The 25,615-nt window shown below is 42.9% G+C and overlaps 1 protein-coding gene across 3 annotated transcripts in view; it reads left to right on the plus strand.

Annotated features, from left to right (window-relative positions):
- The first annotated feature begins 4,179 nt into the window (after positions 1-4,179).
- Positions 4,180-25,615, plus strand: part of FBXW8 (F-box and WD repeat domain containing 8) — a 111,820-nt gene continuing 90,384 nt past the window's right edge. Inside the window, exons 1-2 of one of the 3 annotated variants that reach the window (XM_008004857.3) lie at positions 4,180-4,572; positions 15,522-15,626. In XM_008004857.3, coding sequence (XP_008003048.1) covers positions 4,258-4,572; positions 15,522-15,626 — 420 coding nt within the window. In that variant the 5' untranslated portion in view covers positions 4,180-4,257. Of the gene's footprint in view, positions 4,573-13,335; positions 13,381-15,521; positions 15,627-25,615 lie in introns of those variants that run through there. The other 2 variants (XM_008004859.3, XM_008004858.3) reach the window with 2 other exon arrangements.

Raw genomic sequence — 25,615 nt, forward strand, 5'->3', positions numbered from 1 at the left:
GTGCCTGCCACCATGTCCCACTAATTTTTGTATTTTTAGTAGAGACAGGATTTCACCATGTTGGTCAGACTAGTCTCAAACTCCTGATCTCAAGCAATCCGCCCACCTCAGCCTCCCAAAGTGCTGGGATTACAGGCATGAGCCACCACTCCTGGCTCAAAGATGCTCTTTCAATTAACTGTCCCTTCTTCCTTGTCTCACTCTTCTTAGTCTCCCAGGCCTCTGCTCTAGAATCACTTCTCTAAATAAACTAGCTCCCTACAAACCCAGGGCTCAGGCTTGCTTACTGTGAGAACCCAGGCTTGGACAACATTCACTGTAGATAGTTAGACTATACAGTTGCGCATGTTGGTTCACACCTGTAATCCCAGCATTTTAGGAGGCCGGGGTAGGCAGATTGTTTGAGCCCAGGAGTTCGAGACCAGCCCGGACAACATGGCGAAACCCTCTCTACAAACAACAACAACAATTAGTTGGGCATGTTAGTGCATGCCTGTAGTCCCAGCTACTTGGGAGGCTGAGGCAGGAGGATTGATTGAGCCTGGAAGGTGGAGGTTGCAGTAAGCTGAGGTTGCACTACTGCACTCCAGCCTGGGTGACAGAGCGAGACCCTGTCTCAAAAGAAAGGAAGAGAGAAAAAAAGGGAAAATAAAATTAGAACATAGAGATAAAGAAAAAGGCCAGGCGCGGTGGCTCAAGCCTGTAATCTCAGCACTTTGGGAGGCCGAGACGGGTGGATCACGAGGTCAGGAGATCGAGACCATCCTGGCTAACACGGTGAAACCTCGTCTCTACTAAAAAATACAAAAAACTAGCCGGGCGAGGTGGCGGGCGCCTGTAGTCCCAGCTACTTGGGAGGCTGAGGCAGGAGAATGGCGTGAACCTGGGAGGCGGAGCTTGCAGTGAGCTGAGATCCGGCCACTGCACTCCAGCCTGGGCGACAGAGCGAGACTCCATCTCAAAAAAACAAAAAAAAGAAAAAGAAAAAGAACATGATAATCACCCATAATCTTACCTTCTCTAGAAATTTCTTCCACGCATGTTTGGGTGTATATTCTTCCTTTTAAAATGCACATATACACTTAAAAAAAAAGATGCAACACAGGTTATACTGTATATATGGTTATATAGCCTGACTTTTTTCACTTGCTATATTGTGAAATTCTTTTCATGTAATAAAATTTTCTTCTCCAATGTGACGTTTAATAGCTGCACAGTAGTTCATTTATTCATTATTTATTGAGCATCTACTATATTCCAGGCACTGTTTTGGGTCTTGAAAACATAGTAGTTAACAAAATAGATTAGCCCTCTACTTTTAGGGAACTGGCATTCTAGATAGGGTCTTTTTCTCCCTCCCTTCCTTCCTTCCTTCCTTCCTTCCTTCCTTCCTTCCTTCCTTCCTTCTTTCCTTCTTTCTTCTCCTTTTTTTTTTTTTGAGATGGAGTCTCACTCTGTCATCCAGGCTGGAGTGCAGTGGCATGATCTTGGCTCACTATAAACTACGCCTCCAGGGTTCAAGCAATTCTCTTGCCTTAGCCTCCTGAGTAGCTGGGTTTACAGGTCTGTGCCACCACGCGCCCAGGTAATTTTTGTATTTTTAGTAGAGACAGAGTTTCACCATGTTGGCCAGGTTGGTCTTGAACTCCTGATCTCAGGTGATCCACCAGCCTAGGCCTCCCAAAGTGCTGGGATTACAGACATGAGCCACCACGCCCAGCCAGGATCTTTCTTACATTCTAACGGAGCATAGTTTATTTAATCAATGTCTTGTCTATTGTTGGCAATTAGATTGCTTCTGATTTTCAGTTCTATAAACAATGTTTCAGTAAAGTATTCTTTGGACTCATGCTCAATTTTCTTCCCTTAGGGTAAATTCCTAGAAGTGGCATTGCTAGAAGAAATGAGATGTGAATAAATGGGGGTGATGGGATTCCCACTTGAATCTGTCTGTTTGACTGTAGAGCCCAGGTCATGCCATTACTATTACTACATTGAAAAAAAAAAAATCATGGTAACTAGAGGCAGCCATGTGATTCTTAGCTGACGTAGGCATGTGGGCTGTATAATTTAATGATTAACAGGTCATGTCTAGAGTCAAAAAAAAAAAAAAAAATAGAGTCCTGGACCTGCAAATTACCAGCTGTGTGATTTTGGACAAGTTTGCCAAATTTTTATGCCTCAGTTTCCTCATTTGTAAAGTGGGGAACAAGAATAGTTCTCATCTTAAAGCGTTGTTATTCATTCAGTAAACATTTACGGTAACTCAGGCCTGTAATCCCAGCACTTTGGGAGGCCGAGGCGGGTGGATCACGAGGTCAGGAGATCGAGACCATCCTGGCTAACACAGTGAAATCCCGTCTCTACTAAAAATACAAAAAAATCAGCCGGGCGTTGTGGCGGGCGCCTGTAGTCCCAGCTACTTGGGAGGCTGAGGCAGGAGAATGGCATGAACCCGAGAGGCGGAGCTTGCAGTGAGCCGAGATCCCGCCACTACACTCCAGCCTGGGCGACAGAGCGAGACTCCATCTCAAAAACAAAACAAAACAAAACAAAACAAAACATTTATTGAGCATGTATTAATCACCAGCCTCAAAGCTAAGAGTTGCCAATCTAGAAGGGAAGGGATATATATATATACACACACACATAAAAATAAAATTACAAATTGTGTTATGTATTATGATGAGAAGTACAGGATGCTGTGAGAATGAATAACAGGGATACCTGATGTTTCTTGAGTGGAGGGTGGAAGATTAAGTGAAATGTGAGTTGAGATATGAAAGATGTGTAGGAGTTAACCAGGTCAAGGTGGGGGGGAACTTCCCTGCTGAGGGAATATCAGGTGCAAAGAAAACATTTTTATTTATTTATTTATTTATTTTTTTTGAGACGGAGTCTCGCTCTGTTGCCCAGGCTGGAGTGCAGTGGCCGGATCTCAGCTCACTGCAAGCTCCGCCTCCCGGGTTTACGCCATTCTCCTGCCTCAGCCTCCGGAGTAGCTGGGACTACAGGCGCCCGCCACCTCGCCCGGCTAGTTTTTTGTATTTTTTAGTAGAGATGGGGTTTCACCATATTAGCCAGGATGGTCTCGATCTCCTGACCTCGTGATCCACCCGTCTCGGCCTCCCAAAGTGCTGGGATTACAGGCTTGAGCCACCGCGCCCGGCCCAAAGAAAACATTTTTAAGTGGAATGCCATCGTATGTCACTTTCTTTCCCATCTTAAAGCCCTTGGATTTCCTTCTGGAAATCTCTCTCCGAAGATCTGACCTTCCCTTGGCTGGTTTCTCTTTCAGATTAAAAAAAAAATTTTTTTTTCCATAGGTTTTTTGGGAAGAGGTGGTATTTGGTTACATGAGTAAGTTCTTCAAGGTGATTTGTGAGATTTTGGTGCACTCATCACCCAAGCAGTAGAAACTGAACCCAAGTTATAGTCTTTTATCCCTCCCCACCTTCCCACTCTCCCCTCTCCCCCCTCCCCCGTTCCCAAAGTCCACTGTGTCATTCTTATGCCTTTGTATCCTCGTAGCTTAGCTCCCACTTATGAGTGAGAACATACGATGTTTGGTTTTCCATTCCTGAGTTACTTCACTTAGAATAATAGTATCCAACCCCATCTAGGTTGCTACGAATGCCGTGAATTTATTCCTTTTTATGGCTGAGTAGTATTCCACCATATGTATATACCAGTTTCTTTATCCACCCATTGATTCTCTTTTACATTTTAATTTAAATAACATCTTAGAGAGACTTTCACTATCAATCCTTACTCCCCTTACCTTACCTTATTTTGTTTTCTTCCTAATACCTATCACTGATTCAAATGTTCATATTTCTTTGTTTAAAGTCTCCCTTCCCACTTAAACGGACGCTCCCAGACGTCAGGGTTTTTTGTTTTGTTTTGCAGATTTAAATGCTGAATTCTCAGTGCCTGGCATATAGTAGTCGCTCAATGCATGTTTCTTGAATGAAGGAACAATGCTCGGCGCAAAGTCAGAGCTTAGCAAAAGTGACAGGCAGGAGAGCTGACCCGCCGAGGAGTAGCTGCGTAGACCTCCGCCTGGGCGCCACAAGCCAGACCACCACTTGCGCACAGGGGCAGCGCGGGGGGCGTGGCGGGGGCGTGGCCGCCCACCCGGAACCCTAGAGCTGCGGCAACAGCGGCTTCCGGCCGCGGCGGACACTTCCCTGGGAGGGACTGTCCCGTGGCACCCGGTGGAACCAAGAAGAACGTGGAGCGCCGGGAGCAGCGAATATGGATGACTGCAGCCTGGATGAGTTCCGTCGGCGCTGGCAGGAGGAGCTGGCGCAGGCCCAGGCGCCAAGGAAGCGGCGACGGCCCGAGGCTGCCGAGAGGTGGGCTCGGCGGCCGGAGGTGGTCCACGGGCGCGGCGAACAGGCCTCGGGGGACCCGGCGCTGGCCCAGGGTCTCCTGGAGGGCGCGGGGAGGCCCCCGGCAGCGCGGGCGACTTGGACCGAGGGGCAGGACGTGGCGAGCCGCTCCCGTTCTCTGGCCCGCGAGGGTGCCGGGGGCGGGGAGCAGCTGGTGGACCAGCTCATCCGCGACCTGGTGAGTGGCCGTCGCCTCCCCCACCCCGCCCCCCGATGCCTGCGCCGGCCCCCGCCCCCAGGACAAACCCCTGCAGTGATTTGGAGAGTAACTCTGTGCCATCAGTTGCCCGAGAAAATGGGTAGACGCACAAACACCGATGTTTGTGCGTGCATAGGGTCTTAAAAGCAGCGCTTCTCAACCAGGGCGATTTTGTTCCCCCAGATGTGGCAGTGTCTGCAGACATTTTTGGGTGCCTCATCGGGGTGTGTGTGTGTGCATGTTACTGGGCATCTAGTGGTTAGAGGCCAGAGATGCTCGTGAACATCCTACAATGAACAGGACAGCACGCACAAAAAATTATCCAGGCCAAAATGTCAGTAAGTGTGGGGTTGAGAAACCTGCTCTTGAAGGCTACCTAAACTTTGAACAAAGGTTGCCTTTGAAAAGGAGGACCCAGGTAATGGATAGGAAGGAATTTTACCTTTTCTTTGTATACTGTTTGCACTATTTAATTTTTTAACTGTGCACGTATTCAAAAAAATTAACTCAGAAAAAAAGGAAGAAGAGGAGGAAGAATCTCTTGAGCACTTTAATTAGGATAGAGTTTATCTTTTTGTGGGGCATGGATCCCTTGGAGAATCTGGAGGAAGCTGGGGACCCTCTGTCCGTTAAAAATAACCCCCTTCAAAAAGTTGGGAAAATCAAGAACAGCTGAAATGCATCCGTGGCTCACAGGTTAAGAGGACAAGGCACTAGGTTCTAACGGTTTGATTTAAATTAGGCCCAAAGGAAGTCCCTACAGCTTTCCAGTTGGGAACCCACTTTTTTTTTTTTCTGGTTTTTTTTTTTTTTTTTTGAGACAGGGTCTTGCCCTGTTGCCCAGGCTACAGTGTAGTGTTGCCCTCCCGGCTCACTGCAGCCTCAAATTGCCTGGCTCAAGCCATCCTCTTCCCTCAGCATCCCGCGTAGCTGGGACTACACGCATGCACCACCACACTCAGCTAATTTTTTAAATTTTTTGGTAGAGACAAGGTCTCCCTGTATTGGCCAGTCCGGTCTCAAACTCCCGGGCTCAAGTGATCCTCCCAATTGAGAATAATAATTCTTTTTTTTTTTTTTTTTTGGAGACAGTCTCACTCTGTCGCCCAGGCTGGAGTGCAGTGGTGCGATCTCGGCTTACTGCAAGCTCCGTCTCCCAGGTTCACCCCATTCTCCTGCCTCAGCCTCCCCAGTAGCTGGGACTACAGGCACCCACCACCACGCCCGGCTAATTTCTTTTTGTACTTTTAGTAGAGACGGGGTTTCACTGTGTTAGCCAGGATGGTCTCGATCACTTGACCTCGTGATCCGCCTGCCTCGGCCTCCCAAAGTACTGGGATTACAGGCGTGAGCCACCACGCCCGGCCGAGAATAATTCTTTAAGTGGCAAACTGTTTCAAGAAATAACGGCCTATTTCATGTAATATGTAGTTTACTCAAATAGCATTAATAGCTCCTATTTGAGCTATTAAACCAAGTGTTTAGTCCTGTGCTCTGCCCTAATTCGAATGTAACAATCCTGTGAGGTAGATTTTAACTCTTCTTTTACAAATGAAGAAACTCAGAGATTCTCTGTAACTTGCCCAGCGTTACCCCAGCTGATAGATTCTGGGGATTGAATTGGGATCCAGGTCTTTTCAATTCCAAGTTTCACCAAGTGTGCTTGAGTTGGCGTAAGAATCCCTTCAGGCTTTATTATAATAAGGTTCTGGACCCTCCCCAGACCTGCCAACTCCCTCACCAGGGAAGGGGTCCTGAAATCGGATGACTGATGTGATCAGGCAAGTTTCAGACATTATACGCTACTGTATAGCCTCCTTTGCTTTAAGGTCCTGATTCTCAAGGCTTTCCATTTGTAACACCTTAGAGGTATAGGCATTGATGCCAAAAATAGTAAAGAAGTAAATCAAGTACAGTTGAGCTTTGAACAACAGGGGGGTTAGGGAAACTGACCTCCTTGCAGTAAAAAATCTGCATGTAACTTTTGACTCTCCCAAAACTTAACTAGAATAGCCTACTGTTAACCAGAAGCCTTAGAGATAACAGTCAGATAACGCATATTTTGTATTTTATGTGTGTTACATACTGTAGCCTTACAATAAAGTAAGCTAGAGGAGAAAGTGTCATTAATAAAATTATAAGAGAAATGTATTTATTCATTAAGTGAAAGTGGCTCATCACAAAGGCCATCATTCTCATTGCCTTCACACTGGGTAGGCTGCTGCTGCTGCGATGGAGGGATTGGTCTTGCTGTCTTGGTGGCAGAGGTGCAAGGAGAGGCAGGCACATTCGATGCAACGTTTATGGAAAACACCTGCATACAAGTGGACCCAAGCAGTTCAAACCCATGTTATTCAAGGGTTTGTTGTATTCTAAAAATACACGGGACCTGCATACTGGAGGATCTGGAGGGCACATCCGAATCTGTTTCATGTTGTTGGAAAAGGCCTTCCCTGTCTTCCTGGAATTCACGCCCCTGGTCTCTTCTGATCCCTTCAGAATCACCACATTAGGTACTACTAGGTTCTCTATGAGGAGCATACAACCTTTGGGGCACCTCTAATTTTAAAGGTGCCCTTTAGTACCTATCTCGTGAAGAGGTCATGAAATAGGCATGGAACTTAGCACCAAACCTGGAGTACCGTAAGGGCCCAATACATGTAAGCTGGTGCCATTTTCATTAGTACTCAGAGTTTGCTATGCTATTTTACTTCCTCTTTGCTGAAACTTATCACCGATGAGCCCTTAACTTCCGCCTCTTGTGAACCCCTGGAGGGCAGGATCTGTTGCCTTACTATTCTACCTCCACCTGCCCTACTAGTACAGTAGGGGCCCTATCTACATTTGTTGAGTTGAAATAATGTGGGCAAAATCACTGCTTCTGACAGCAACTTTTAAAGGCTCTATTGTTGTTAGAACCCTTGAACATTCAAAGCATCCTTCCAGGTTAAGATATGGAGTTTTAAGTCTGCTGAAAGTTTTAATACTGCTGGCCAATATTTATCACTCACTATGTCAATATTTAACCTGTCAGATCCTGCATCTGTGTTGCCAACAAGATAGAGTTAATGGCTTAACCTTCTTCTGTTTTTAAGTTAAACACAAATAAGGAAGCTCCCTAATGTGAACACTTTTCTTCTGGCTAACATTCCGTGAGACAGCAAACCAAACCAAATGTGTACTCATGAATTGACTTACCTGGAATAACTTCCTTTCCTCTTTCCTGTTCTTTGCCTACCTTTTAAAGCTCAGCTTGAGTTCTGTCTCCTGTGTTAATTCTTCCCCGATTTCTCCAATCCAAATTTCTCCCTTTCCCCCAGCTAAAAAGTTCTTATCCTCAGTGCTGTTCATTTTTTCATGTTATTCACGAATTAGCAGGCCTCTACTTACGAACCTTTTGAAATGATGCCTGTGTATACTAGAACAACTTGTGACTTACATCTGGTCTTTGTTAGAAGGGTCTGCTGCTTGAAGCAGCTCGGGTTTCATTCATTAATTCCATAAATATTTATTAAGTGTCTTAGGACCAGCCACTGTTCCAGGCACTGAGAATATAGCATCGAACAAGACAGAAAAAATCCTGTGCCCTTGTATAACTTACATGCTGGGGAAGAGGGAGTTAGACAATGGACAAATAATTGTCAGGTAATAAATGTTCTGGAGAAAAAATAAGCAGACGGATAGAGTGTATCTGCCAGGAGAGGGGCTGTACTTTTAAATAGTGCTGTCCTACAGGGTCTTTCTGGGAAGGTCACGTTTCATGGAGAACCTACAGGAGGTGAGGACTGAACATACAGAGGTCTGGGGGAGGGGATTCTAGGCCAAGGTGGGCAAGTGCAAAGGTTCTGTGGTGGCTGGGACCCACACTTAGTTGAATGCTCTGTTGCCTTGATCATTTTCGACCAATGGGCCCCACAAATTTTATAGCCAGTCCTGATGGTGGGAATGTGCCTGCAGTGTTTGGGCCCCCTATATGTGAACATCTTTACTCTTTTCACAAAACCACACCCACTGTGGTACCCCTCTGGGACCTGAAGCTTCTCCTGTTCCTGTCTTCTCTCCTCGTCATGACCTAAAGCTCAGATCCCCGTTTGGACTAAAAGGGGGCTCAAAGCAGAGGCCCAGCCCATTTGGCTTCACACCACCCTCCTTCACCACCACACCCAGCCTCCTGGGATTTCCCCCAGCACTTGCCCTTCTTTAGGTTAGTGTCTTCTACCTTCTTCCCTTGCCAGAGTCCCCAGGGGAGTGAGAATGTGTCTTGGAGCTGGAAAGCCTATTCTCGTAAAAAAAGGATAAATCAAATTCCGTGGACATTTATTGTGCATCTACTGTGTGCAAGGCACTGAGCTGGTTAGATTCTGTAGTATTATAGTTCACTTATATCACCCGCACATATGATCAACAAATATTTATTGAATCCCTTTTGCTCTTCCTCCTAGCTAGGCACGGGGATTAGGTTAAATGTTAAGAGATAAATTGTTTTTTTGTGGACTGCTTGGGAGCTTAGCCGCTCTTTATAGCATTGTTTGTTTGGAGAAATGATTTCCAGCTTCTATAGAATTGGCTTACTAATGAACTTTGGAGTGCCTTAGGGGACGATCTATATTGCCTGTTGTAGTCTCCTGTATTTATTTCATTTTACATGACAATGACTTACCTCTATAAAAGATTTTAGCTCTTTGAGTGTAGACTATTTCTTATATACTTGCTGACAGCACCTCGCTAACCCTAGCACCTGGTGTGGCCCTGAATTTAGATAGTATTTTGAACATAAGTTTCCTTACTTGAAAAATGTGGGCCGGGCATGGTGGCTCAAGCCTGTAATCCCAGCACTTTGGGAGGCTGAGATGGGCGGATCACGAGGTCAGGAGATCGAGACCATCCTGGCTAACACGGTGAAACCCCGTCTCTACTGAAAAATACAAAAACAAAACAAAACAAAAAACTAGCCAGGCAAGGTGGCAGGCGCCTGTAGTCCCAGCTACTCGGGAGGCTGAGGCAGGAGAATGGCGTAAAACCGGGAGGTGGAGCTTGCAGTGAGTTGAGATCCAGCCACTGCACTCCAGCCTGGGCAACAGAGCGAGACTCCATCTCAAAAAAAAAAAAAAAAAAAAGAAAAATTGTTGCTTTTCTGCATCTGTGAAAATATGTGCTCACTGTAGAAATATTTAGGAAATGAAGAAGAATAGAACAAAATAAAAATCTTTACTGATATCATTGCTTAGAGGCTACCATTGTTAACATTTTGGTGTATTCTGACATTCTTTTTTTTTTTTGGAGACAGGATTTCTCTTTTTTGCCTAGGCTGGAGTGCAGTGGTGTGATCATGGCTCGGTAGCCTCGACCTCCCAAACTCAAGCCATCCTCCCACCTCAGCCTCCTAAGTAGCTGGGACTACAGGTGCACGCCACCATACCTGGCTAATTTATTTCTATTTTTTCTAGAGACGATGTCTCACTATGTTACCTGGGCTGGTCTTGAACTCCTGGCCCCTGATGAGCTGTCCATCTCAGTCGCCCAGTATTGGGATTACAAATGTGAGCCACTGTGCCTGGTCTATTTCTGACTTTTTTTCTTTTTGTATATAAGAATATATATTTTGAGACAAATTGTGGATGCTTGTTTATCTTGACTGCCTTTCAGACCTTCCCCTCCTCCCCCCCACCAGCCAACCAGTTTTTTTCTGTCTCAAAGAAGACGCAGGTGAAACTGAAACTCATCTATTTCTTCTGATTGAGATTGTGTGGGTCTACTCCGCTCAGCTTTTGCAGTATGTGGAAAGTTGAGATAAACGCCTGTAGAAAACAGTCTCCTTTCAGTCATAGATTTAGTAAAAATGTTATTACAAATCTCTTCTTTGAACTCAAGGTGCTTTTCTCAGTTTCTTAAACCACCACCCAGAGAGATCTTTCATGTTCTTTTTGCCCTGGAGATGTACATTGAGAACAAAAACCTTAAGTCAGTTTCTTCACTTTTTACTGCTTTGGCTCTTAGTAATTATCCCTTCTTCTATTAAACAAGAGAAGACAGATTAAATTTCTAACAGTAAGGCACAAAACCAATCCATTTACAGAATTAGTCTTACATTAGCACATAAGAATACAAATCAGCCTCCCTGGGGATGGATCTCTTTGCAATTTCTCTCAGTGTTTTTGGAGTAAGTCCAGTAGACTTTGGGAAAATGTAGTATCCACTGACTTTAAATTAACCAAGTAATATGACCCATTTGTGTGTGTGTGTGTTCCTTGACTAGGAGAGAGGGGATGGATAGATTTTTATATCTGCCTATGATGTAGGGTTGTGTTCTCAACTTTTAGTGTGCATGACGATCGCCTGAGAAAGAGATGCTTGAGGCCGGGTACAGTGATTCACGCCTGTAATCCCAGCACTCTGGGAGGCCAAGGCAGGTGGAGGCCGAGAGTTCGAGACCAGCCTGGCCAACATGACAAAACCCTGTTTCTACTAAAAAATACAAAAATTAGCTAGGTGTGATGATGCGTGCCTGTAATCTCAGCTACTTGGGAGGCTGAGGCATGAGAATCACTTGAACCTGGGAGGCAGAGGTTTCATTGGGCCAGGATCATGCCACTGCACTCCAGACTGGGCGACAGAGCAAGACTCCATCTCAAAAGAAAAAGAGGTGCTTGAGCCCTGAATCTGGAAATTTGGGGCAGTAGGTCTGGGTAGGGCCCTTGGCATTTTTTTTTTTTTAGTTCCACAGGTGATTTTGATGTGTAATACAGGACAAAAGTCCCCAATAGTGGTAGAGAATCGATATCTGAGACACTGTCAAAGAATTAAAAAAAAGGTTGTATGTTATCAAACAGATTCTTTTCCTGAACATTGAAGGAATACTAATATTTTGAATTTATTGGTCTCCTATAGAATAAATTTGGCCATTCTCAGGAATTGCTGGGAGCTATTCAACTACTGCAAAATTATTTTCTCCAGATATTGTAGCCATGTTGATATTTGTATAGTTTGACCAGATTTCCCTATTTTAATGTTTCCACTGTCTTTAATTCCTTTCCTTCTTCTTGGAATATCTTTGTTTCTGAAATGCCAGGTTGTCCATTTTCATGTTTTTAATTCAGTGTAGAGTTGGGTTAATATGGCCCATAACTTTTTGGATGGCTATGTGCTTTGCAGTAGTCTAGGTGGAAGACTGATAGCATCTTTTTTTAAAAAATTTTTAATTGACACATTATAATTGTACATATTTATGGGGCACAGTGTGATACATGTATACAATGTATATTGACCAAATCAGGGTAATTAACATATCCATCACCTAAAACATTTATTATTTGCATTGTAAACATTCAAAATCTGCTCTTCTAGCTATTTGAAAATATACAATAAATTGTTGTGAATTACAGTCAACCTGTAGTGCTACAGAGAACCAGAACTCTCCTCCCGTCTAGCTGTACTTTTTATCCGTTAACCAACCTCTGGCTGATAGTGTCTTTCAGATAACAAGGTATTTCTCTGCACACTAGTAGCAAGTAGTGTTTTTAACCTACATTTATGAACTGTGGGAAGTAACCAATCAGAGTGCCTAAGACATTCTGCCGCCACGACAGTAGTAGGATTTACGTGGTTACTAGACCACAGCTTTTGTTGTCCAGGATGTGGCTTCACATCCTTGTCACATCATGCACACTTATAAAAGAGGTGTGTTTTCAACCACAGGGCCAGATATGCTCACAACTCTGTCTCTTGTAAGGTGTTTCCCAAATGATATTTCCAATAATAATGAACTGAAGTTGATGAATCAGTTACTAAACCTTGAATTTACTCTGGTTTGTTGGTTGGCTGGTGGAGTGATGTCACTCATTTATCTGCATTCTGGTATCCTCTTCAAGGAGGGGAGAGGAAGTAGCTTACCTAGATTAATGTCTCTGGAGGTGTGCGTAAGAACCCTTGGGAATATGTTGAACACAGGACTATCATGGGTCGTGTCTATCGCTTTGGTAAAAAAAAAAAAAAAAGATTGAACTTTTCAAAAAATAGATTCTGAAGTGGAGATTTGCATGTAGGTGTTTTAGTGGATTTTCCTTTCGGAGAGGTCCTGAACTGAGCAAGGGGGCCAGGCCTTTGTACCCAGCCATGGACTAGGCATTGGATACAGGCTGCCTTAGTGGAGATGGGAGGGGATACAACTTGGGTGAGGCAGCTTGTTTGACCAATGCCTGCGAAGGGACTCAGCTGTCAGTCAACAGCAGGCAACATTTTCATCTAGGGGAATGAGTGGGACCAAAGCAGGATCTGAGTGACCCACTGCAGTATGGATGACAGGGACCATTAATAGAATGTCATGCCAGAATTATTCTTTAAGTGTGCAGCATGAAACTTGAGCATTTGGTCTCCTCACCTTGTGGGGGGGGTCTACATATTTCTTGAGATGTGGACCTTCCTTTAGTGTATTGGTTTCTTTTTTTTCCCTACCATTTTCCAGTGGTTAGCCACACGGAAGGTCATCTACATGAAAGTCTGGGACTTTTATCTGTTTTGGAGTTTAGATAATAATTCTGAGAGCACAGTGATTTTTTTAAGTTTGGCTGTGTAACGTCATTTACAAAATTACAGTTCAATGCTTTGAAACAGTGGTTGCCATTCGGAACTTGTAAATGATCAAGAACCATCATAATGCATGCATTAACAGTGAGACCAGCATGGGGTCTCATTTTTATTCTTAATAGCATACCTATTTCATAGAGTGCTTTTACCTGTTTTACAGATGAGAAAGCACAGATGCACTTAACCCGGTTGCTTGTTGGTAAGGTGAGCGAACACATGTATCAGTTTGAATCTCTGCTCTGAACCTCCATGCTGGGTTGCATTCCAGAGATTATGCTGGTTGGGATCAAGGATGCTAGTGGCAGGGCTAAGGTGATGCCAAGATACAGGCATTATCTTCCGTGATGAGGATGGAGGCTAGGCCAACGGAATAGGCAAAAGATGGAAGGCTCCTGTTACCAGAGGTGTGACTTTTCTGTACCAGAATAGCTAAAAACAAAGATAATGGTGTCCTTTGTCTCGTCAGAGTAGTGTCAAGTCCAGAAACCAGTTCCTAGTGAGTCTTAAATGGGACCAATTGAAGAAAGCGATGCCTGGCAAGTCTCTAACAGTGAAAGGCTAAATGAGACTTCAGTTTCAATGAACGCAGGCTTTTCCTTGCCTTTGTTCGGGTTGTAGGAGGATAAGGAACATTTTTCTCTTGTTTCTTTACCAAGTAGGTAAAGAAGGCCTCTCTACAAGGTCAAAATAATCCAAAAAAGAAAGCAGGAGGAAGACCATGATTACAAATGAAAGTTTCATCTCGAGCGTAGCTTTCCTTGGCAAGCAGTGACTCCCTCCAGTGTTGATTTGAGGAGTCTCAAGTTGTATCTGGGCCGAGAGAGAAAGTGATGCCTCCTTTTCTTGATTAGTAAAGCCAGTTAGTTGTGGGAGGGGACGGAGCCTGACATTAAACCAATGACTTTCCATTATTTTTTTAGGCAAGCACCCCTGAGCCTTCTAATTACACTTGCAGATTTGTTCCCCCCCCCCTTTTTTTTTCTGTATGGCCAAAATTTCTCTCTTGATTTAACATTCTGTTCCTTCTCTTTGCCCACAGAGAGCTGTCAACTCTTACTCTTTTTTTTCCTCCAGAGATCCCTTTTGGCCTTCATCCTTTGCGCTATTTTTGCAATTGAATACTGCATTTCCTATTTATGCTCTGGGCTGTCTTTTAGCCCCGAGATTCCTAGATAAACAGAAACTTCATTCCAGAAAAATCTTTACCCTGAGTCTTGGTAGGGTCTAAATCAGTGCTTAGACTCCCTTAAAAAACACTGAGGTGATTTTTTGTTTGTTTGCTTTGAGACAGCAGCCTTGCAATATGTAAGACCTCTGCATTTGACTGGTGAATTAACAATTCGCTTGTAAGCAGTAAGTCACTGATGTCAGCCAAAGCTTATTAAAAATGGATTTTATTAAGCGAATGCTATTGGGACACAGAGTGCAGCTTTTCCTAGCTTTGCAGAAGCCCATACCAAAGTGAGCTTTGGCAGGTGGATTGGGAACAGGCAGAGGGGTACATACGTATGCTTGGCTTTTTTTCTGTTTTACACTCATATTGCTTTGTGCTACCAGGATCGTCATGACAGCCTTATCTCTCAAATAAAGCCCGTTACCTCATCTCTAATTGCTTATCCAAAGGCAGTCAAGCTCTGATTTCTTTGCATTAATAAATGACACTGAAGAAGGACTGCTTTGTTTGCACTGGCCCGCTCAGGTTAACCAGTGTAAGCCCCTGAGAGCATTAGGAAACCTTGCACTTCTCCAGTGGCCAAGGAGAGGTGGCGTTCACCTCCATCAAGAGCAGTGTCTGCTTGTTTACTTTTTGCTCATGTTTATAGCCCTATTCTTTTCCCAGTGAAAACCCCTTAGTGACCTAAAGCAGCTTTTCTCTAGCTGTGTGTGCTCACTCCCTTCCTAGTTGGGAGTAGTGGTGGTGGTTCTGGGAGGAGGGGTGGCCTCCCTGATTTCAAGGCTCACTTTCTTGGCCGCCTGCTGCTCATCTTTCCTTAGAGGTCAGGAGGCTTTCCACAGACGTTGGCACTGATTCCTGTGCCATACACCAGGCTGGAAGATAGCACCCCTGCTGCTTTATGAAGCACCATGGGAAATGGTCATATGGGTTTCCTAAGTGAATATGAGGAGTGGAGGCGTAGAGGGCTCAGAGAATGGAGGATGGCTGGCAGGTTCTGAAATAGTTCGATGACTGCCTCATGAAACAGTACGGATGCCTCCCTCCTGGGAAATAGCCTCATCTATCTTATTACCACCTAAGCATATCTCTGGTCATTTAAAGGGCCTGTAAATTTGAGTTATTACCATATCTAAGAATTGTAAACTTACTTCCTTTTTTTTCCCCTCAGAATGAAATGAATGATGTGCCTTTCTTTGATATCCAACTGCCTTATGAATTGGCAATCAATATATTTCAGTATCTGGACAGGAAAGAACTAGGAAGATGTGCACAGGTAAGCTGTCGCCAACAGATGTTCAAGATTTTCCTAAATGTGTGATTAAAGTATAGGACTCTCCTAGGTAATAGAAATTTACTCAAATTGAGCCAGTTGTTAGGTTGGTAGCTGAGGGGTCAGCCCGGGGACAGAGCATGTTTTAGGTGAAGTCATGTCTTAGGTGTATAGTCCAAAGTACCCTTTAAACGTTAGTAACTCACTCAGTGAGGTGCAAGGCGGGTGAGAACTGAGACCCACCAAGGGAATTGCAAATCAGTGTCACCCGTCTCACGCTTACTCTGGGGCGTATGCCTGTGGAGTGGAATGGTGGGAGATATCGTTTAGTCCAAACTGCATTGTGTTTAGGAATCATGGGGGAATCTTGATAAAATGCAGATTCAGATTCAGGAGATCTGGTGGTGGGGCCTGATAGTCTACTGTCTTTTTTTTTTTTTTGAGACGGAGTTTTGCTCTGTCGCCCAGGCTGGAGTGCAGTGGGACGATCTTGGCTCCCTGCAACCTCTGCCTCCCGGGCCTAAGCAGTTTTCCTGCCTCAGCCTCCCGAGTAGCTGGGACTACAAGCACGTGCTGCCATGCCCAGCTGATTTTTGTATTTTTAGTAGAGATGGGATTTCACTGGCCAGGCTGATTTCAAACTCCTGATCTCAGGTGATTTGCTGCCTTGGCCTCTCAAAGTGCTGGGATTACAGGCATGAACCACTGCCGGCCCCATTGAGTCTACTTTCTAAGCAGGGGATGCCAGTGTGGCTTTGGCCACACTTTGAAAGAGGCAAAGGTTTATGCCGTTAAAATTGTTCTCTCGTTCTCGTCTTTTTGGCCAAGAGTTTGTGATTGATTTTTCTTTTCTTTTTTTGAGGCAGAGTCTCGCTCTGTCGCTCAGGCTGGAGTGCAGTGGCATAATCTTGTCTTCCTGCAACCTCTGCCTCCTGGGTTCAAGCTATTCTCTTGCCTCAGCCACCCGAGTCGCTGGGATTACAGGTGCATGCCACCACACGCAGCTAATTTTGTATTTTTAGTAGAGTCAGGATTTTTGTCATATTGGCCAGGCTGGTCTCAAACTCCTGACCCCAAATAATCCACCCACCTCAGCCTCCCAAAGTGCTGGGATTATAGGCATGAGCCACTGCGCCTGGCCTGATATTTCTTTTTTAAAAATTTTGTTTTATTTTTTTAAATGGACAAATAAAGTTATATGTATTTATCAGGTATAACATGATTTTTGAAATATCTATACATTGTGGAATGGCTCAGTTGAGGTAACTAACATGTATTACCTCACATACTTATTTTCTGTGGTGAGAACACTTAAAATCTATTAGTGATTTTCAAGTATACATCATTAACTAAAGTCACTATACTGTACAGTAGAGCTCTGAACTTATTTCTCCCATCTAACTGAAATTTTGTATCCTTTGACATCTTTCCAGTGTCCCATCCTGCCCCGCCAGCCACTGGTAACCACCATTCTACTCTCTACTTCTATGAGCTTAGCTTTTTTAGATTTTGCATTTAAGTGAGATCATGCAATATTTGTCTTTCTGTGGCTGGCTTATTTCACTTAACATAATGCCCTCTAGGTTCACCCACCATGTTGTTGTAAATGACATGATTTCCTTCTTTTTTTTTTTTTAAAGGCTGAACAGTATTCCATTGTGTATACATACCACATTATCTGTCATTTATCTGTTGATTCTGTATCTTGGCTGTTGTGAATAATGCTGCAGTGAGTCTGGGAGTACAGAGATCACTTTGACATACTGATTTCACTTCTTTTGGATGTATACCCAGCAACCAGAATTGCTGAATCATATGGTAGTTTTATTTTTAATATTGTAAGGAACCTCTATTTCCTTAATGGCTGTGCTAATTTCCATTCCCACTAACAGTGTGCAAGGGTTCCCTTCTCTCCATGTCTTTGCCAGCACTTGTTTTGTCTTTTTGGTAATAGCCATTCTGACAGGTGTAGTTTTAATTTGCATTTCTCTGATGATTAGTACTGTTGAGCATTTTTAAATATACCTATTGGCCATTTGTATGTCATCTTTTGAGAAATGTCTATTCAGGTCCTTTGTTCATTTTTAAATTGGGTTTTTTGTCTTCTTTCTGTTGAGTTGTTTGAGTTCCTTATGTAATATTTTGGATATTAACTGCTTATCAGATACATGGTTTGGAAATATTTTTTCTCATTTTGTAGGTTGTTTCTGTACTCTGTTGATTGTTTCCTTTGCTGTGCAAAAGCTTTTTAGTTTGATGTAATCCCATTTGTCTGTTTTTGTTGCCTGTTCTTTTGGGGTCATATCCAAAAAATCATTACCTATAACCAGTGTCATGGAGTTTTCCCCTAAGTTTCTTTCTCATAGTTTTACAGTTTCAACTCTTATGTTTAAGATTTTAATCCATTTTGAGTTTATTTATTTTTTATTGAGACAGAGTCTCACTCTGTTGCCCAGGCTGGCATGCAGTGGTGCGATTGTAGCTCACTGTAGCCTCAAACTTTTAGGCTCACATGATTCTCCCACCTGAACCTCCAGAGTAGCTGGGACTATGGGCTCACGCCAACATGCGCAGCTAACTTTTAAATTTTTTGTAAGGACAGGGTCTTGCTTTGTTGCCCAGGCTAGTCTCGAACTCCTGGCTTCAAGTGAGAGTTAACTTCTTTATAATAGTGTGAGATGAGGATCTAACTTCATTCTTCTGTATGTGGATATCCAGTTTTCACAACACCATTTATTGAAGAGACTTTTTTCCCCATTGTGTGTTCTTAGTGCCTTCATTGAAAATCAATTGACTGTAAATGCACAGACTTATTTTTGGACTGTCAATTCTGTTCTACTGGTCTATGTATCTGTTTTTATGCCAGTGCCATGCTGTTTATATTGCTATAGCTTTGTAGTATATTTTGAAATGAGGTATTGTGATGCCTCCAGCATTGTTCTTTTTGCTCAGGATTGCTTTGGCTGTTTGCAATGTTTTGTGTTTTTATGCAAATTGTATAATTGTTTTTTTCTATATCTGTGAAAAATGTCTTTGGAATTTTGATAGAGATTGCATTTCACTCACTTTGAGTAGTATGGACATTTGGATAATCTTCTTCCAATCCATGAACATGGAATATTTTTCTATTTATTTGTATCTTCCCTTTTCTCCTTAGTGTTTTATAGTTTTCAGCATACTGGTCTTTAGCTTCCTTGGTTGAATTTGTTCCTAAGTATTTATTTTTGGTGTGGCTATTGTGAATGGGATTATTTTCTTGATTTCTTTTAGAGATAGCTTGTTGTTAGTGTATACAAACTCTACTGATTTTTGTATATTGATTTTGTACCCTGCAGTATCACTGAATTGATTAGTTTCTTGGTGGGGTATTTAGGGTTTCGTATGTTTATGTTTAGATTGTCTAAACAGGAACAGAATAACTTCCTCCTTTCTGCTGGGATGCCTTTTATTTCTTTCTGTTGCCTAATCGCGGTGACTGGGACTTCTAGTACTATGTCGAATGGAAGTGGTGAGAGTGTGCATCCTTGTCTTATTCCTGAAGAAAAGCTTTTAACTTTTCACTGAGTATGATGTTAGCTTTGGTTTTGTCACATGTGACCTTTATTGTGTTAAAGTCCATTTCTTCTATACCTCATTTATTAAGAGTTTTTATCACGAAAGGATCTTGAATGTTCTCAGATGCTTTTTCTGCACCTAAGTGAGATGATCACACCGTTTTTCTCCTTCATTCTGTTAATGCATTGTATTACGTTTATAGATTTCTGTTGATTTTTCGTAAGTTAAATGGGTGTATGATTGCTAACCATTTGGCCTTTGGTGGACAACTGTATTCTCTAGGAGACACTGGAGTATCCATTCTCCATAACTGCCAGAAAATTAGTTTGTTTAGTGGTTAGCATTTTCATCCCTGGATTCTATAATACATTTTACACAGGTGTTTACAGCTTCAGGAGAAAGGGTTTGCAAAATTCACTGGTAGGAAAACTACATAAAATTCAAAGCACCACCAAGACTATGAAGTTCAGCACATGAAGGTGGTTTGAGAGTGGTGAAAACTGTAGCCAAATTTAGACTCTAGAGCTTGCTACCTCCATGGCAGTTCAGTGAAATCACACATGATACAGGACCATTTAGACAGTTTATGGTGTTCTACTCTTTCTTTTTCTTTGATGGAGTCTCGCCGTCGCCAGGCTGGAGTGCAGTAGCGCGATCTCGGCTCACTGCAACCTCTGCCTCCCAGGTTCAAGCGATTCTTCTGCCTCAGCCTCGAAAGTAGCTGAGACTACAGGTGTGCCACCACGCCCAGCTAATTTTTGTATTTTTAGCGGAGACAGGGTTTCAGCATGTTGGCCAGGATGGTCTCCCATCTCTTGACCTTGTGATCCACCTGCCTCGGCCTCCCAAAGTGCTGGGATTACAGGCGTGAGCCACCATGCCCAGCTGTTCTACTCTTTCTTTAATGATTAAGCATTTTGCTTAATCATTTTTCTACTTGAATATGAATTTGAAATAATTTTCAATATTCTTGATTGTTGCAGTATTGCTTAAGTGGGGGCGTTGGCAGATATTTTTTGATGCAGCGTGTGTGTCTTTAGGAAATGATGGAAATTATTTAAAGGCTAAAATTCACTTAAAAAATCTGCTGAAGTGTAAACTGTGCTCAGAGCCTATCAGTTGCATTAAGCATGAGTACCTATATTGTTTTCTTTCCCCTTGGAAATTTGATTTGTTATATTCTAACTTTACACATTGGCTCTGCTCCCAAGAGTTGAAAACAAGAGTGTAGCTAAATGAGGCCAATTCCTGGATTTCAGCCTGATGCTGTTAGCCGAAGTCTTGGAACAGGGTCTAATAGCTAGCTGCTTTACACAAAGTCAGCATTAGATGATAAAATCTTCATTCTTGATAGCAAGCTGCTGTTTAAGAAATCATTTCTTTTAACATTGCTTTTTGCTCTCCTGCTTTGTAGAGAGCCATGTGGCTTTCACATCTGCTGCTGGTTTTCTCATCCAAAGAGTTTATCAGAGAAAGATAGAATCTAGTGGAAGAAGAGATCCCCTTTTGGTCCAATGGGGCTGCATTACAGGGTAGATTGGTTATGCTGGTGAGATTATTCTGCAGGTGTGAACAGTTTAATTTGCAACACAGTAGTTCAATTGTCCACCAGAATTCTTCCCTCTATGGCCAATTGGGTTTGGCTCTTTTTTGTTGTTGTTGTTAACCCGGTTTTTAGAGCACATGTATAAGAATAGAAAATATTCTTAAACAGAACCCTGTTAGCATACAGTGACTGAGTTGGCTGTGATCTGTGAAGTCATTATTTTTATGGAGCTCTTACATGAGAATGACAATAGAAGGCCAGTAGTTTGTAGAATTGGCTTTCATTAATCATTAAAATTAAAACCACAAAATCATTAAAATAAGTAGCATTTTCATTTGTTTCTTGGGGTGTTTTTATTTTGAAACAGGGAGGAAGTCCTTCTGTGGAATGTCCTGCTGCTTTATGATTTCATTTTAAAGAGGCTTGCATTTTTTCTCTCTCTCCATCTCTCTTTTAATCTAGGTGCCTTGGGATTTTAGTGAAATTGAGCCAGTTATGTGGAACTGGCACCATGAACTAAATGTATGCCCTTGGAGAAAACCTGTTTGCTTAGATCTTTATGCCAAATTGGTAACTGACTAACAGTAAGAAACTCTGTTACTGGGAGGCCTTTGAGATTTAATTATCCCATAAACCATGCCTGAGACTGATTTTGCTTTGACTTGGCCTTCTTTCCATATCCCCTCCTCTTTTTCTGCTTTTGGGGCTTTATGTTTTGAAAACTGAACTCCCGCTACATTAGTTTGTGATCCTTGTGTACTTTTGATGCTGAGGTCTCCAGCTCCTTCCTTTCAATAGTTGTCCCTCAAGGGACTTAATATCTCTGTGGGAGTGTTTCTTGCGGAAACATCTTGAAAACAGTGTAGCTTTTAGTAAGCAAAGTTACTTGTTGGACAGTTCATTGAACAGGTTTACAATCTTGCTATATATAATTTTATGTTCATCTTTTTTCATGCCCACAGGATTCCTGGCATTTAAAGGAGACTATTTTTTAGTGGATAACAATGACACAGTTGTTGATTTCAAAATTACAAGTTGGTTTTTAGGAGAAAAGTATATGCCGTTATATTACAACATGAATAATTCTGAGGAATGATGGCTTTTAGGTATTTACCAACATTCATTTTTTAAACTTTAAAAATTATTATAAATTCATAGGAAGTTGCAAAAAATAGTACAGAGAGTTCCCGTCTACCCTACCCCCAGTCTCCTCCATTAGTAATATCCCACTACAGAACAGTAGCAAAATCAGGACCTGACATTGGTACAATCCACAAATCGCTATTTTATATGCACATATTTGTGAACCTATGGAACTTTACATGGATGTAGATTTGCATGACCACTGCAGTCAACATGTAGAACATTCATCACAAGAATCTCCTGTGCTACTCTTTCACAGCCTTTGATAGTGACACTGGCCTCAAGTCCTTTCCCTGACCCCTTCACCCCCAGCTCCGTCTCTAACCCCTGGCAACCACTGATCTGTTCTCCAGCTCTGTAATTTTGTTTTCAGTTTTTTAATGTATATTTTAGTTCTTTGTGTTTCCTAATGTGTGATTTTAGGAATTCAGCCCCGTAAGTAATGATGTCATGCTTTTCAAGTAAAAGATAGAGAAACATGCATAAACACAGCAATAAAGAAAACGAGGGAAGCCACAGAGGTTAAAAACTTGAAATTTATAATATTAGTGAGCAAGAAGTAGGTGACAGCAAAAAAAAAAAAAGTAATTGTAGAACTAAAGACCAGTATATTAGATGATGGTATTTCAAGTTTCAAGGAAAATGTGATTTTATGTCCATGTAGGAGAAACTAAAATCCAGGCGCTTATAGCTAAAGGTCTATAGTCTTCATGAAGTCTGTGTAAGTCAGGAATCCATTGCAAGTGAGGCTGAATTGATTTTCCTGGCAGAAGTGATTCTGCAGACCTGTAGTTGCTGGCAGGGTTCCCTTAGTTCTTTACTTTCACCCTTGCCACCAGACTTCTCTATCAGGAAGTTATATGGAAGGTTCCTTGTATGCTGGAGACCCAGGTGCCCTCAGGAGTTCCTTTTAATTCATGTGATTGTTGTGCCTGCCTTCTTTAAGCACAAATTTAGGGAAAGGCAAAATCACTCTAAAAAGCAGATTGGGAGCTGGATGAAACCAGAATGGCACATGATCATTGAGCCAAGCGGTGGGTGCTCTGGAGTTCTTTCTATTGTTCACTTTACTCTTGTGTGTTTGAACTTTTCCACAATTAAAAAGTTTACTAGAAAAAAAAGCATAAAGAAAAAATAATACATGTGAATAAGAAAGAGCCTACGGAAGGCAGCACATGCCAGGAGCTGAGCTGTGTCTGTGACCTTTGAGAATAAAAGCAATCTAATTTTTTTTTTAAAAGTTGGACTTTTTATCTCAGTTATTTATATAGAGCTGACTATGTATGTGTGAGGTACTGTTCTATATAGTGAAGACAGCTGAGAATAAAACATAAAAAACCTGCTTCTCAGAGAGCTTCCATTGTATACAATAAAGACATGATTAAATAGAGTTATCAGATGGCAGTAAGTGCTATGGAGAAGTACAAGACAGTAGAGGTGATATGGGGCTTGCACTTTTGAGTGGCCAGGGAAGACTTTGCAGAGAAGGTGAGCTTTGAGCAAAGACTTCAAGGAGGGGTGAAGGACACCGTGCAGATCTCTGGCAGAGTGGAATAGCAAGGGCTAAGAACTTGAGGCAGGTGCAGCTGAAGCTCATCTGAGGCAGAGTGCACCTGCTGTGTTTGAGGAACAGCAAGAAGGTCCAAGTGGGTGGCTGTGGTACGCTGAATAATGGCCCCCTCCCAAATACGCTCACATCCTAATGCCTGGATCCCACGAGTATGTTACCCTTCATGATAAAAGGCTCTTTGCAGATATGATTAGGTTAAGGATCTAGAGATGGGGTGATTATCTTGGATTATCCAGGTGGGTCCAGTGCATTACAAGTCTCCTTGTAAGAGGGAGGCAGGACGTCAGGGAGGAGAGGAGATGCTGTGTTGCTGGCCTTGAAGGTGGAGGAAGGGGCCACAAGCCAAGGAATGTAGGTAGCTTGAAGCTGGAAGAGGTAAGAAAATAATTTTCTTTCTGAAGCCTCTGGAAGGAATGCAGCCCTGCCCACACCTTGCTTTTACACTTCTGGTCTCCAGAACTATAAGAGAATAAATCTGTGTTGTTTTAAGCAGCTAAGTTTGTAAATTTGTTAGCACAGCCATAGGAAACTGATACGGGAGTGTAGTGAGCAGAAAGGAGTAAGAGAAGGAGAGGGCTCAGGATGAGAGAAGCATTTAATCTGTTAAAAGAACTCGAAGTTTTATTGTAAATGAGATGGGAAGCCTTTGGAGTGCTTTAAGCAGAGGGGTGACGAGAGCTGCCCTACATTTTAAAAGGGACCATTTGGGCTGCTGTGTGGAGAATCGGTTGTTGGGGGACAAGGACAGGAGCAGGGAGACCAGTTAGGAGGCCACTGAAGTAATCCAGAGAAGAGGATGTGGTGCTTGGGCCAGGATGGTACCAGCAGAAGTGGACAGAGTCAGGATTGCAGATGGGCTGGATGTGGGGACAGAAGGAAGAGAGTCAACAAGGACTCCACGGTGTTTGTCCTGAGCAACTGAAGGAATGAGGTCACCGTTTACTGACAAGGAGCAGACCATGCAAGGAGCATGTGTGGGTGTGGGGGAAGATCCCTCATTGGTTGTGAGGCTGAGGATGAGCTCTTTGTTGAGCTCTGGGCTGAAGATGGAAATTTGGAAGCTGTCAGCCACATTGATGGTATTTAAGGCCAGGAGACAAATGAGAATATTAAGGAAGTGAGTTAAATAGAGGAGGGGTTCAGGGATGGAGCCCTGGTACCCCACAAGGATTAGAGGCTGTGGACATGAGCAGGGCCAGCGCAGAGGACCGGGAAGGAGTTCCCTGCCAGGCAGGAAGAAAACTCAGGTGTGGTGTTCCCTGGAACCATGGGATAAACGTTTTCCAGGAGGAGAAAGTGTTAAGCGCTGCTGTTCATCAAGAGGAGGACTGAGAAATGACCGTTGGGTTTTGCAAGTTGGAGGTCACTGCTGACCTTGACCAGAGTCGGTGGTGTGTTGGGGGTGAAAGCTAGTGGCTCAGGAGCAAGTGGAGAGAGAGGAAATGGAGATAGTGAGTGCATAGAAAGCCGTCTGTATGTGGTGTGTCCTCCCACAGTAGACTTGGTGTGTGAACCTGTGAAGGGAACAATGAGAGTTCCCCTCTGTGAGCCTCACTGGTAACCCTAATCCAGGCAGAGCTAATAAAGCTTATTTTTGAGCCAACAGCTTTTTTTTTTTTTTTTTTTTTTTTTAATGTTGCAATTCACAGTGGTGCTATAAAGCAAAATGCTGGAGACACTTTTATTAGCAAGTCCTTGCAGCTGAGGCTCACTCAGTGGGGCTTTACTGAGCAAGGCCATTCCAACTCTGGTGTATTAAAGAAAGACCATTAGGCCTCTGGAAAACCCAGGCTTGTAAACTTGCTAGATTTCATACAACTTAAGGAATCAAAACAATTAACAAGCTTTCCTTTTGGTGGGGCCCTTTAACATTTGCTTGTGGAAGTTTAACTGGGTCTTTTTCTTCTTGATTTTTTTTTCCTTCAGAATTAAAAGACATTTTTAAAACCTGTCATTTTTGTTCTCCTTTAAAAGAAGAAAGAAAAGCACTCTCCTTTTATAGTTTGCTAAAGAAATTGTTGACACATTTCTGTTTTTAATACCTAATTGTGGATACAATCCTGATCCCTTTTTGGAAGTAATTCTCACCTCTGCCTTTTCTAAGTCCCTCAAAGAGATTTTTTATTTGTTATCCGGGACTTAAACTTTAGCTTGAATATGATTTTCTATAGAAGCAGC

The sequence above is a fragment of the Chlorocebus sabaeus genome, chromosome 11, assembly GCF_047675955.1.
Source record: "Chlorocebus sabaeus isolate Y175 chromosome 11, mChlSab1.0.hap1, whole genome shotgun sequence".
NCBI lineage: Eukaryota > Metazoa > Chordata > Mammalia > Primates > Cercopithecidae > Chlorocebus > Chlorocebus sabaeus.